This window comes from Mya arenaria, chromosome 4 (genome assembly GCF_026914265.1).
Source record: "Mya arenaria isolate MELC-2E11 chromosome 4, ASM2691426v1".
Taxonomy (NCBI): domain Eukaryota; kingdom Metazoa; phylum Mollusca; class Bivalvia; order Myida; family Myidae; genus Mya; species Mya arenaria.
In genome coordinates, this window is record NC_069125.1 from 39,966,419 (window position 1) to 39,981,979 (window position 15,561).

A 15,561-nucleotide genomic window follows, 5' to 3' on the forward strand; every position below is an offset into this window, starting at 1 on the left:
ATATTGTTTGAAATGGCGAATGCCTTAAATAAAACATATTATTGACATATAAATAATCACCCTGTTTCACAGATCTATAAAGATTAGGTATATTTAATATACTTTGATGCAAGCTTTATATTCATCCTCTTTTTCAGTTCAACGCCGACTACCTTAGTGAGAAGTTCCTTGTGGCAGATGTTCGTGTTGGAGACGAGCGCCACATGCATGTATGCAACGGCCGATCAGCTATGTTACTTCAGAGGGCCCGTACATGGTACATGGTATGGTAACATTCTCTTGTATTTAACAGGTGCTGAGGAAAATCGTTGAACTGATGGATGTGGCGCCAGTTGTATAAGCATTCGCGATGGACTTTGAAGCAGGTAAATTACTAAATAAAAACCAGAATAGTACTTATCATGTCAACACAGTATTTGATGATATATACATAGAATAAGTAAAATAATATAACACAAGTTCATGATGCTTAATATATTTCTCATCAGGGTTATGGCAGGCTTTGCGCGAGGTGTTTCCTCGGTCGAAACTTCATGGCTGTGGGTTTCATTGAGCACAAGCAATCTAGCGACGGGTCCAGGCAGTCGGGTTGCATGCAACGTATGAGCGACGGGAAGGCGTTCATCAGCATGTTAGAAAGCTCCTGGTCCTCCCTTTCCTGCCACCTGGAGATATCCCACGGGCTTTTCACAAGCTTAATGACCGCTCGGATGGCAGTTCTGAGCAGCTCCGGGAGCTGTTCCATTATGTGAGCGATCATTAGATTGATAATTCAATGTGGTCACCTGACGAGTGGTCCGTTTACCGAAAAAACAACGATACTGAAGGTAATTTTCATTTTGAATATAAACATAAATTAACTTGTTCAATGGGTCAATTCTTATTTGTATCATTAACGCTAATTATAAAAAAGACCCAATGCATATTTCATTTAAACATTTCTTTTATATATTTTATCTAGGAAGGCACCAAAGCATGAATGCACGAGCGGGGAGGAGTAAACTTCAATTTTACGTCTTGCTGGGGCTACTTCTAAAGGAGGCAAAGCTACAGGGGGGAGGGGGAAGTCTTAGCACTTTTGGGGGTAAAAATGACAAAGGGGTTGAAAGGACTTGGGGTTGAAAAGTATGACAGCCGGTGGTATGTGCCAGTATGCACTGAGGACTACAAAACGAAACGATAAGATGTTCTGTTGATTTCTTTACTAAAACCTCAAGTACTGCACAACTAACACTAACAGATTTGAGATTTGATAGACTGCATGAAGCAAAAAAGATAAAGATCAATACACAGAATTGTTTACTATGCGGAGGGGGGTGCGGGAACTTAAAGAAGGCTTAAATTACGCCTTTAATGTATAGTATTTAAAAATTATATCATTATACCTATCAATTAATATCAAAATAAAGCAATACGTATATTTATAAAGAAATCAAAAAACATGTTTGGCATTTTTTTTGTATGAAACAACATCAGTTATTTAATTTTATAATTGTATACTATATACATGAAAGGTCACAATTATTTACATGAAAGGTATAAATCGATTATAATTATTCTCTATATATTGATTATTATTAAAACATTTGTTGAAATACATCATTCTAAGTTTTAATGTAAAGATAGCACTTATTATAGACTGAAGAAGCATTATTTGGTCAGCCCCTTGTCTGCATTTAGTCTTTCCCTGGTCTTACCCTTGTCTTACCCTAGTGCACTATGAAGTACACTTCTGGAGAACTAAGAGTGCAAAAGAAGTGCACTTACTGTCAAGTTTGGTCTTAACAGTACATGTACATGTATGTCTCGTTGTGTTTGCTTGGATGATTTCTGGTCCCAATATCACGAAAATACTCAAATCTTAATCTCAGTCTCAACTCATTTTACCACATTACATCCAAATTTAATGAAAATAATACATGTTTTTACACCTTATAAAAATGCACAATATCATAGAATGTTTGTTGAAAAAGGCCTTTGGTCAAGATTCCAAGAGAAACATATTCTACAGCCCGAACTGTATTTGAGTACAATTCATTGTTTAAAACAATTTCTCAAGAATATATTTAGCTTAAAAAATTTTCCTAGATATATTGACAAACCTTTTTTATCAACACATTCTATGAGAAGTAACGTTTTTAAAAAGTATAAAAACATGCAAGATTTTGAAACATACTATTAATTCATGTTATAAACTGCGTTGAGATTGCGATTTGACTTGAGTTTGTTTTTTTTGGTGATATTGGGGCCTGATCAATATTTTTTTTTGAGATAGGGCATTCAAAAAAAAGAGAAAAATATGTTTTGAATTGTAAATTATAATGTCTTATTTTTAATATATTATTATTATTTGTTTAAGAAATTTGGGATACCCATGGGATTGGTACACGGTTACTTTACGGCACCTTAATCATTATAAACGGATATATGTAGCACAGTATATATAAAGGTCCCTGCGTAACCATACGGAATTTCACATGAACAGAATGTTTTTAATTTGAAAGTCATAGGGATCGCGACTTTTCATTTTCTTTATGAAACGGATTTTTTTTATTTTCTAGACAGCTGACTAGATATTCCCTCATTTCACTTACAACGAAATTGACATTTGTATTTACATAGCCATTCTTAAAACAAAAATCCACAGCATTAGCAGTTGCAAAGACACCACAGGCATGTACATTTGGTTGTTATAGAAGTCGTGGAACTTTTATAAGCTGAGATTTGTTACTTTTTATAAATTAGGAGCATCGTAGTTCCACCGATCATGACGACTTTAAATAAAGATTCTTGTATTTTGTAAGTTATATTTCATTTGTAAAATTTGTAAAATAGCCTTCCGAATATTTCAGAAGTTTATTTATTATCATTTTATTTTGTCAAGGAACTCTTCATAACAGGTTTATGACAATACACAATGATGTCATACCATGAAAGGTGTAAATGCATTATACAACGCATGTCAGAGATTAGCGAATGTCCCCCGTTAAGGGCATGATAAACGGATTTAGCCAGTTTTTTATTACACACGCACGGCTACTGTTCGGTTAATACCCTAAAAATATTGTTGTTTATTATAAAGGCAATTTTATAGAATAAATGATTGTTATGCAAAGGCTCTAATAATCTTGATTAGAAGTAATACGATGATAACATATAACCAAATTCAAACATAAAAAATAATTAGCATCAGATTTCTTAAACAGCTAGAGTTTTATTGCAAACTTCAAGTTGACAAATAAAATATATTCGGCTAAAGTTGTGTAATAATGACGGAGGTATTCAAGTGTATTCAATTATATATTAGCGAAAAATGGAGACATAATGTGTTGATTACTTAAGTATGGCGCAACTTTAAATAAACACATTTCATCTAGTAGCTTTTATGTCTAAGCACACGCACACTTAATATGATGTTATAACATTGCACTTATTAGCTCCAGGAAATGTGTTTGTGTACTTTTTCTCCATTAATTGATTTACTTGTTTACATGCCATGAACATTGTATAATGTTTTACGCAATAAACATATCGTATCGTATCAATATGAGTCGGATATGCAAACATGGAATTTTTCAATTGTAATCATTAATGCTTAAAAAATATAATGTCGGGGGGGGGGGGGGGGGGTAAACAAAAAAAGGAAGAACAGTAAACAACTTTGACATAACATAATTTAAAAGGTGCAATCCTTAGTTACTTCATACTCTAGCCGTCATCAATCTTTTATGCAAAAAACATGAGCATTTGTACTGCCATCGCATCTTTCTCTACACCTTTAACACGAATTACATAAATAGTGTAGACCTATAACAAATTGCATAAATTAAGACATAATGTTAATATATTTTATACCATTTTGTTACATATAAAAACAATAAGATTGTCAGAATCGTGTCATAAACATCAGCAACACAATCCGTTGCCTGGGGCCATAAGTTATGAACCGGGAATTATGAGACCGGATGAGACCGGATTTTACAAGGAGAGACCGGGAAATAGTATCGCCCCAAGAGCACAGTTACGTCCCTTATGTTAAATTCTGTCATTCAGAGTGATTAAGTTTATAGCTTAAATTAAGCGTTTTAAATTAAAACCGTTAAATTCTGATGCTGATTTGCGAAACAGGAAATTGTGATATATTTCGATATTTCCTCAGAGCATTAATCATTTTCATTACAAACGTTTGTTTGACCAAACAGGTTAGCACAAGCCCTCTGAATGTGGTAAACAATCAATTTAACATTAGCAACAACAAGGCACCTGTTGTCCAGTGAAGACAATTTCTTCAGTCCATTCATTGACCCCTACGTCATAGGCCAAAAAGGATTTTTGAAATTTGAAATGTGCATTTCTTCATAGAAATAAAATTAAATTTGGAGCTTTTGTACTTTCAGATATTCTTCTTTCGTACTAGTTAATGGGATTGTTGAAAAATAAAAATGGAAGCCCAAATAAAGAAACGTGGAAGACCAAGACTAAGCGAAGAGGAAAGGAAACGGAAGAGGATAGCCAGGCATGAGGCCTATACCAAAACCAGGGTATATCTCGGCAGCGACTTTGAAAGATGGTTGAAAGTGAAGAATGAGAACAGTTTGAATAGTGACAGAGAAGTGGCTACATTTTTGATTGACAGGTACCAAAATGATTCACTTGATATGTTTATGTTTTTAAGTACAAATTTATAAGCAAAACAATGATTCTTAATTTGTTTGTTATTCATTAGCAAAACAGAGCTCTGAATAAGATTTTTTCAATGAAACTCATTTTTTTGCAATTGGAAAAGAAGGCTAAATTTCTTTGAAAAGTATTATTTATACCAAGATTTGGAAGCCAATTGGGTAAAAAGATGGAAATTTACATATATTATCATATTATAAAATACTAAAATAATTATCTAGAAATGCAATGTAATTTTTTGCTTTATACTATGAATCAATGTGATTATTATATTTCTCTCAAACACTTAGATTATTTATATTAGGAGACACCTCAGTTTTTCTAATGATTTATACTGCACTTCTATTCAAACAATAAATAATCATAATGTGATGATAACAAAATGTCATTTTGGAAAAAACAATTTAGAAAATTAGTTGAAAGAACCTTTGGAAGTGATACATTTTTTTCTTTCAACAATAATTTATTGCTTATACATGTGTAACCTTTTTGTATGTGATTGTATATGCTTTGAGACTATCATTTGTTTTCTGTGATTTGAATTGTGAAAATATACAAAAACATTTCTTATCTGGAGCTGTGGCAGAAACCTGTATGTAACAGTATATCTTGATATATCTAGACAATCTGGTTATACACCACTGCCCTGAGTCTCATACCAAGGGTAACTATGGCAACCACATTGGCAAAACTTTGTTAAATGATTAATGCTGCCTCAGTTTATTTATCAGTTATATGCACAACAAAGACCATACAGAGGCTAAACCAGATCCATTAAAAACACACATGAGGACCTCAACCCCAAGTACTGGAAACATTCAACACATTGAGAGAACATCATCCTTATCAGAGGTTTCAGAAGCAGAGACTGACAGGTATTTATTATTCCCGGCCATACCGAAGGTATTGGAAGGGGGCTTTAGTTTTTGAGTTGTCCGTCACACTAGGTTACGAGGTCAAATCTTTACCTAACCAATGATATTTTTAAGGGGTAGTGAAAGTGGAAAAGAAACAAAACAATTTTACCTTATTAACTCCAACAATTCAGAAAATATTATATTTGGGATTTGTATTAAGTATTTTTTTTCATCTGTTAAGGAAAAACATGGGACTTTGCCTGATGAAGCTTTATGTGACTCGGGAAATGAAATCATCAGTTGAAATGGCCATCAAATCATTCTTCTCACAGCAAGGATGGCGCTTGAACCAACCAGGTGGGTACATTGTAGAATGGATATGGATAAAGTCAAATTTTGCTCATAAATTTGTTCTTAAATTAATTGTGGTTATTTAATATAATTTAGGCATAAATCTTTTGGTTTGTTTCCACTAGCCCAACCCACCAGATTTTTTTCCTCTCGACTCTACTCTTTATTTTGTGCCGTAGTGTTTTTTTTTTATTTTCTGAAAAAAGTTCTTTCATGATTGCACATGTACAAATTTTACCATTTTATATTTAAAACTTCCTACAATAGCGATATACCCTGATATAGGTTGGTTTGATAAAGAAATCCGAGTTGTCAAAAAAAGGTTATGCCTACCTACTTGTTTTTTTTTTAGATGTTTGAACTTTTTTAGGCCTTAAAGTTGATATAAATTTATTTCAGCTTGATACAGTAACATATTAGTATTATATAATTATAATGATTATATTTCATTCAAATAATGTCAGAAACTACACTTGATTCAAGAAATTCTGTTGTTTAAAGATTTAGAGATCCCACATGGGCAGGTTCTCATATAATTTCTTATAGTGTTAACATGCTTAGTAACTCCATATGATTTTTGTTATCATTTGAAAGAATATTGCCTTCTGATTACTAAAATGCAAATAAAAGGGCCTCAAATACATCATAGTTGAAACTATTGGAGTTTGTATTTTTGTTCTTTATTTGAAGTAATATCAGACATGGAATGAGCTACATGTACATAGTCACTCACTCACTATTTTGCAACCTTAATCTTGGCACAAAAATATATGATTTGGCAAACCATTGAAACCATTTTCCCCACTTTTACTTGCTTGAACTGGTTGTAATGGAGCATATGTTGTTTTTTTTTATCAAATTTGACCAGATGGCTCATTTTTGCCAACATTACTTTAATTTACGTTTCAAAGAACAACATACTTAAGGATTCTTGCTTAGCTTGATATTCATGAGGCTTAAAGTATTTTTACCATCCCTGGGATATGAAGGCAACACAATTTTAGGCTGTTGTTATTTTAACATATACTTTCTCTTGACATAAAACAATCCAATGATTCTAAATAATATGATGTTTTTTGAGGCATCCCAAATTGACATACACTTTTTATTTACATGTTTGATGTATCAGTCTTCTTAATTCCTTAAGTAGGTTCAGATGGTGTTTGGTGTGTATCTCAAAGGTGAAGCTCTTGCTTAGAGGTTGAATGTCAAAATTCATACTGTTGATCAGACTGAGCCTTGTATCTGTAGAATTTTCAAAAAACTTCGGACCATGGAGGTTCATTGTAATGAGGCGGTGTGTTATATACAAGACCCAGGTCTGTTCCTGAAAGGTCAAGGTCACATTTATAGGTTAATAAATGAAATTATTACACTTGATAAGACTGTACTTTGTCAGGGCCCCCCATGTAACCAAGCATTACAAGATTTCCAAGAAACTTGACATGTATATGATGGTGATGAAATGGCATGTCACATACAAGACCCATGTTTGTACCTGAAAGGTCAAGGTCACACCTAGAGGTTAAATGTATAAACTGGTACAGTAGTCTACTTGATAGGACTGATCAAGACTGGACCTACTGTATTCCGGGTTGTACCATGAATTATAGCTTTTTCAAAAGAATTGCCATGAAGGTTCACCATGATGAGACATATTGTCACAGGTTCCACAAATTGTTCAATTTCATGTCATTTTGTGATGCAAGGCACTTATGCTTGTTACGCTTAAGAACATTCGAGTAATGTGATGGGCCTGAGTCATTTGTATATGTATACCTGTAGAACATTGTTTGTGTCCCTATTATATGATATTGGAACAGTTGACAGTTTAGGATTTTACATTTTCCTGCGTGAATACATAGTTTACAAAAGATGTTCTAGTTGTTAATGAAATTATGTTTTTTTCAGTTGCATAGTCATACTCATGGTATATATATTTATATGTTTGTTATGTTATGCTTCAGATATATCAGGATCGACATTGGTAACAGCACCGAAGGAAATACATGTAGAACACACATTGCAGAACAATTTCAATACAAATGCACAAGAAGAGCAATCATTAACAGAAGGTATAAAAATCAAGGAAGAACCACCAGACTATCACGATGAAAGAATGGATACAGAGGCTGAGCGTAGAGAAGGGTACATGTTTGTCTTTGACAATTGGAACAGTTTGAATGACTTTGAAAATTGCAAATTGAAACATTTGAATGACCCTGAAAATTCACATCTTAATGATTTGAGTCACACTTTTGTTGAAAAACCTATTAAGGAAGAATTTGTTGACCCGGATATGAATGGATCTAAAAATGACAAAAAAGATGATGATCCACATGATTTAATGGGTGCTGTTGAAATAAAGGTTGAGGTTGAGGAATACGACAGTGATGACGATGTGAACAGAGGGACATTAATGGTAATTTTGAATAACTTAACTACTACTTGTGTAATTTACATATGACTGCCTTTATAGTCACTATTGAAGGGTTACTTGTTTAATAATTTGCGTTCTGATAGGTCCGAAATATATTTTCAATCACTTACATTCTGACTACATATAAATAAGTAGACTTTAGTAGTACAATATAAAAAATAGTGAATAGTTATTTATGCAATGTACATGTAGTGTTGAAGTCTTAATTAAATTTGACCGTAACAAACATTGTACTAATTAGATTATTCCATGACTGTTTTCTTTGGAAAGATATATGGTAAAAGGTTTCGGTTCATGTTCATTTTAGATATCCCAAGAAGAGTCGATAATGGGTAATCATGGGACCGAAACGCCTGGGGAGGTCACACAGCCACCTGAAACAGAAGTGAATTACGTGGGTGACACATGTTCAATGACCAATGTGTCGAAGAAGTTTCATACTAAGCGGACCAAATATTGAATGTAAGTTTGGTACCAAAGTCTGCAATGGTAAATGCCAGCCCATTAAATATTTAAAGTTAGATTATTTAGAACAACAAAATATTAAAATGCAATGAATGTGGTAGAGTGTTTAAGACCTGACGTGGTTGTGGCACTCATTATAAAAGAGTGCACTACAGGTACTATATTTGTGGTCACTGTAATATAGGTTTCATGAATGTGCCTCAATATGATACACTTTTGGTGCTAAACACTAGTGATACGCCATATTAATGTGAAAAATGCAACGCCTCTTTTTTGAAACCAGCCACACAAATCATATGGAACTGCATCATGAAGAAGCAAAATATCAATGCATAAATGGTCAAGTATTTTTTTAATTTTTTTTTATCTCTTTATACACATCAGAGATGTGGAAACCATGATATTTAATTCCTGTCTAACTTATTATTTAAAAAAAAATATTTATTTTAAATGATTTAAATGGCGTTTACCCAGTGCCATTAAACCAGGTTTATGTTTAAACTTTTTGCTACTGAGTATATGTTTATGTAGCTTTTCACATACATATTTATAGTTTACTTCCCATTCTGCGAGTTGTGATAATATCAACAAGTAGCTAATATCATTTGTCAAACTTAAAAAGATCTATCGTTATTAACAGGACAGTCGAGCAGTCGTATAAAAGATGAATGTTTAAGATAGTTTTCTATGCAAATTAAAGAACATGTTAGTAGTATCCTGTTTATCTCATAAAAATGGTAAGGTATTATTATAGCATTGGTACTCTTTGCGTCGGTTAAAAAACATTATTCAAATAAAACTTGGTTGCCAGAAACTGATCACACACATGTAGCAACTTCGGCTATACTTATTGTAGAGATATGCCCATATTTCGACTTTAATATAACAGATGATCAATTTGGTTCGCTTTGCGGTGTTATTGTTTTTATTTAACACCACAACACAATGTCAGACAGTGCTTTAAGTTATTGAGTTAATTTTCATTGAAGAGTTTTGAATAAAATTTAAATAACTACATACATACCATTTGACACTCAGCAAATTATTGCTTTTTGTCAAGCCAGATTGCGTTGAGCTCGACAAATCTGTCACAACGGCAGTTCTACATTGTATGTATGTGAGACCGTCCGGACTGAACCTTGTCCGAGCTATATCTTGACCATGCACTAGAGGATTTTCAAAAAATCTTGCAATGAAGATACACCATGATGAGGTTGCGTGTCACGTACAATACCAAGGTCTGTACCTCACAGGTCAATGTCACTATTTGAGGTTGAAGGTTAAAGCGATGCTGGCCGAGGTTGTATCTTGACCGTGCATTAAAGATTTTTCAAAATCTTGCCATAATGGTTCACCGTTATAAGATGGTGTGCCTGCTCAAGATCAACGTCTATAACTCCAAACGTCATGGCCACGCTTGAAACTATCCTTGTACAAGCCTTATCTTGACAATGCATTAAAGGAGGTTTTTTTTAAACTTGCCATGAGTGTACAATGAAATGAGATGACATGTGTGCTGCGACAAAATCCAGGTCTGTGTCTCAAATGTCAAAGTCACAATAAGAGGTCAGAGGTTGAAATGATTACTGTTGATAGGATTGTGCATTGAAAGGACCGCTTCTTCACTAATCATTAAATGATTGTCTCGAAACTTGACACGAGCGTTCATCACAATAAGAACTGTTATTAGGACTGTTTATTGTCCAGTCAGTATCTTGACTATATATCATAGGAATCTAAAGTAGTAGGGCACATATGTCCCCGACGACAAGGTGTTAGCTTTAGACTCAAGCCTGCATCTCAAAGGTCAAGGACACAGGTCAATATGAGGTGTTTTCATAGGTCAGTAACTTAGCACACACAGTCACCATTATGGCATTATGTGTCAAATGCAAGACCCAGGTCTTTACCTGAAAAATCAAAGTCACAAACATTTTGATACTTTCCTTTATTTTTTTTATTGAAAAGAAGTGCACCTCTATATTCAGACCCTCAGAAAAACATGCACTTCTAAACTAGATAGAGGTTCACATCTGACTCACTTGGAGGTGCATAGAGATATTTTTAACAAATAGTAGAATGTAATGAGTTTGGTATGTCATAAGAAAATAATTATTACATCGTCTGCTATTTATTCAGCTCAATGTGATACTGTGGTGAGATTTGTCTGTATTCAAGGCTCTTTCAACGAGCTCGACATGTAGCCATTCGTCGTCAAGATTTTTGTAAATGTTTTCCTTCAATGTTACAGATAGCGATTAAACCACTGCCAGACTAGGGGATGAGTGAATGGACAATAAAGAAGGTTTGGCGGGTCCAATCATTGTTCTCTCTAGATGCAACCGTTTTGAATTTGTGAAAAAAGAACAGTAGACAAACCGACATCCAATATGGCTAAAACCCAGTGTTGATTTGGAAAATAGTGAAGAGGCATCTAAAGAAAGTTCAATACAGATAACATTGAAATACAGTTTACCTGTAAATTTGTAAGAAACCCTTGCGCTCTAAAGAAATTTAAAGGGTCATGTGATTAGAAATCATGGCAGTTTCGGATGAAAGTTGCCATGTAACTTTTGTTTTCTAATCATTTTTTCTATATGTAAACTTGTTGACTATGAAACCTGGATTGCTACATGTTTTATAATGTATGATATTTATAGGTAATGAGTATTCCTAAAAAAATCCAAATAAGATTGTTCATACGTCTATTCCAGCTGTTGTTTTATTGTATGCGATTGACATCATATGCCAATATACTTACATAAAACTCATTTCTTTAAAGCTATACATATTATATCTAAAACTTCAATTTTATTTCAGTTTATTTTTTTTTACATTATTTGGCTGAGTTAACCATTTTTGTCCGGTCAATAGCTTTCTCATTCATGGTCGGATTAAAAAAAATATGACAGAAGTTACTCCCTTAGCATAAAAATGTGTCGCGCTCAAGGCCAGTGTGCATACCTTCAAGGTCAAGATCACAGCAACCTTCTGAACTAATTGTGGTCTGCCGATCCATCCAATGTTTGTCTAGTCCATGTCATTCTCATTCATGGTCCGATTTTAAGAGCAAATATTTGGCAGGAGTTACTCCCATAGCATGATAGGGTGTCGCGCTCAAGACTAGTGCCCCTACCTTCGAGGTCAAATTCACAGCAATCACCCGAACGTAGTATATATATTACTTTATTGGAAATTGTTAAAAGGGTTTTCTGTAAAAACAGACAAATTGAATTTTTCAAATAAAGATTTACTGGAGTATTATAAAGCTATCCAACTATCCAGACTCAAATTTGTATCAACCTGATGAAGATTTCCATGATAGATATGTACTTGGAGAATTAAATACTATGTCTGAGTAACTGAATGAATTATTTACTCATGCTAAAATATTCATGGCATGCACGCAATTGAATAATGGTAAGGCAGCAGCGCCTGATTTTTTAAATATGGTATTAATAGTGATTGTTTTTATGCCCCCGAAGGTGGGCAAATTAAAATCGCACCGTCCGTCCGTGTGTCCGGCTCAATAACTCGTGTCCGGGATGTAGCTTTTCCTTGTATGTACATATTTTAAAATAACTTGCCACATGTGTTCCACATACCAAGGCGACGTGTCGCGTGCAAGACCCCTGTCCCTACCTCTCAGGTCAAGGTCACACTTAGTGTTTATTCACAATGGAGTGCTGCATATAAGGACATGGAGTATAGGCTGTTGTTTCCGGGCTGTAACTTTTCCTTGTATGGACAGATTTTAAAATAACTTGTCACATGTGGTCCATATTCACGTGGTGTTTATTCACAATGGAATGCTGCATATAAGGACAGAGAGTATAGGTTTTCGTGTCCGGGCTGCTACTTTCTCTTGTATTGACAGATTTTAAAATAACTTGCCACATGTGTTCCACATACCAAGAGGACGTGTCGCGTGCAAGACCCATGTCCCTACATTTAAGGTCAAGGTCACACTTAGTGTTTATTCACAATGGAGTGCTGCATATAAGGACATACAGTATAGGTTGTCGTGTCCGGGCTGTAACTTGCCTTTGTATGGACAGATTTTAAAATAACTTGCCACATGTGTTTGACATACAGAGATGATATGTCGCGTACAAGACTCATGTCCCTAACTCTAAGGTGAAAGATACACTTGTGTTTATTCACAATGGAATACTGAATATAAGGACATAACAGTGTAGATTGTCAAGTATGGGTGGTATTTTTTATGTTCAGAGGCAATTCAAAATAACTTGCCATATGTATTTGACACGTAGGCAAGATCAACTTTTCATGTACTGACCTTGATCATAGGACAATGTCACATTTGCGGGCATTCGTCACATACTGCGACAGCTCTTGTTTTGAAGGCGATTTGTACTTTGTTTAATAAGTTGTTTAATAGGGGATATTTTCCAGAAGGCTTTATAGTTCCATTACCGATATATAAGAAAGGTGATAAGGATAATGCTAATAACTATTATTAAGTACTTTTGTGAAATTATTTACTAAAGTGATAATAATAGGTTGAATTTTTGGGCTGAAAAATATCATGTGTATATTGAGGCTAAAGCAGGATTTAGACAGAATATGGGTACTGTTGATAATATCTTTGTTCTACATGGTATCATTAACTACCCCGGTAGTTGTAAGAGAATTACCCCGGTAGTTGTAAGAGAATAAAAAGAGATTGTATGCAGTTTTTGTGGACTTTACGAAGGCGTTCGTTTTTTTTGGTAAGAGATATCATATAAGTATAAGCTTTTAAAATTAGGAGTAGGAGGAAACATGTTTAATTTTATAAAATCTATGTATTTAAATGTTAAATCAAGCATTAAACTGAATAATACAGTAAGTAATGAAGATTTTACATGTTTCTTGGGTGTGAGACGGGGAGAAAGTTTATCTCCATTTTTATTCTCAGATTAAATGGCTAAGAAGAACATTACATGTTGAATGGATTCAAATGTATCGATATGCCGATAATGGGTATGCTAAAATTATTTCTGTTGTTATATGCTGATGATATTGTAATCATGGCTGATTCTGAGAATGAGTTAAAGAAAGGTTAATTGTTATTAGAGAGTATTGTGACTAAAGTATTGATTTTTAAAAATGAACGCAATTGGGCTGGTCAAAGTTTGTGGAGTCCGAAGGCTGGTCAAAGTACGCGTGGAGTCCTTCGGACTCCACAAACTTTGACCAGCCCAATTGCGTTCATACCCCGATAATGACATCAATCCCGCAATTCATTACTTATATTTGCACCAAAAGTGCATTACTTCATTCAAGAATTGTTAAAAAATGCTTTATTTCATTTAAGGAAACCTTTCAGTAATCCTTTTTTACCCATTCTGTAAATAAAACGACCCGATTGTAACCGGAAACGTTTTATCAAATGACGTCACGATAACGCGGGAAAAGATCAACTACTTGAAATCATTTTTAAAAGTAAAATTGAAACACTTATGGCAACGATACATTAAACACTTTCTAAAATGTTGATTTATATTTAACGGCACCTTCTGATTTAACGGCACCTTCTGACACAAAACAAACAATCACAAGATCAAAAATATGCATGTGTATTGTTATGCGATGCATTGCGATTCGAACATATCCGAAGATGTTGCGTTCATCGATTGATAAACGCAAGTGCCGAAAGGCAGTTTATTTAGGGAATGGAAGTTGAGGTGTAAATATACACTGATCTCTCGCTGTCATGTATTGATTTTACTCTATATGTATACAATAGTTATTAGTTTTGTATGCTTTGTGAATTTATATAAGATCTGTTCATTCTTACATGAACATTTTACTTTAGTCTCATCCACACATTCTTACAACAGTAGACATAGTGCTGGAAATTTTGCTGGAAGTGCCACAGGCTGACAGTTTTATATTAAATACTTTCTTTTATCAAGCAATCCAGGACTGGAACAGTCTTCCAATAAAGTTAAAAGAATTGAAAAATAAGAATACTTTTAAAAAAGAAGTGAAATCACATCTCATTGTTGGTATGAAATGTGCAGAAATGGAAGATTTCCTATTTTATTAATTGTTATTCATTTAATCTTGCATATCAGTCCAAAGATTTTTGTCATATTATGCTAAAGTGTCATATGGTTTTAACAGTCGGTTGCATTATAACTGTAAAAGTTTGATATCAAACATTTAATCATTCTTTAACTGGTCAAGAGTACATGCATGTTATTCTTGTATAAGAAAACCTAATTTAAACAGCTTACAACTGAGATCTTGGCAAATAATTATATTTGTCATAAGGACCCCATTGGAAATAAGTTGAATAACTTTAATGGGTTATCCTGTGTTATATATTTGTCACATTGAATTAAATCTTTGTTAACGCACGTATGTATCCAAAGCATTCTAATGATGTTGTGCTTTAGTCTAGATATCATCACTAATACTTTGTTAATCAGTCTGTGTTATAACTTTATGAGATATTTGGTTTGTTACTATGACATATATATGCACGAATAAATCTATCTATCTATCTATCTGTATATTATAGATATTGAATTGATCTCTTGACAACTTATATATTTAGCGAGAGATAGTTTATTTTTTAAAATGTATACACATGGAAAGTATATCTACATGTATTTCTGAATAAACTTTCAAACTAACTGATGATAGTTTGTGTCAAATAACAGTTCCATTTTTTTCCAATCTTCCTCATGTCTCTACATATTTGACAATTCTGTGGCACGTTTAACTTGAAACGCGTTCCAATTGAATTCTTTAGTT

The 15,561-nt window shown here is 33.8% G+C and overlaps 1 protein-coding gene across 3 annotated transcripts; it reads left to right on the forward strand.

Moving 5' to 3' along the window:
• Positions 1 to 4,003: 4,003 nt before the first annotated feature.
• LOC128232903 (uncharacterized) lies at positions 4,004 to 15,442 on the forward strand. 3 transcript variants are annotated; one of them, XM_052946700.1, is made up of 7 exons: positions 4,004 to 4,134; positions 4,398 to 4,636; positions 5,400 to 5,555; positions 5,779 to 5,894; positions 7,856 to 8,310; positions 8,636 to 8,790; positions 11,045 to 15,442. In XM_052946700.1, the coding sequence occupies exons 2-6, from the start codon at positions 4,443 to 4,445 to the stop codon at positions 8,786 to 8,788; spliced, it is 1,074 nt and encodes a 357-aa protein (XP_052802660.1). In that variant the 5' UTR covers positions 4,004 to 4,134; positions 4,398 to 4,442; the 3' UTR covers positions 8,789 to 8,790; positions 11,045 to 15,442. The 3 variants fall into 3 exon arrangements, with proteins under 3 accessions (XP_052802660.1, XP_052802659.1, XP_052802661.1); XM_052946699.1 differs by having other exon boundaries at positions 4,034 to 4,202; XM_052946701.1 differs by having other exon boundaries at positions 4,034 to 4,202; positions 5,412 to 5,555.
• The last annotated feature ends 119 nt before the right edge of the window (positions 15,443 to 15,561 follow it).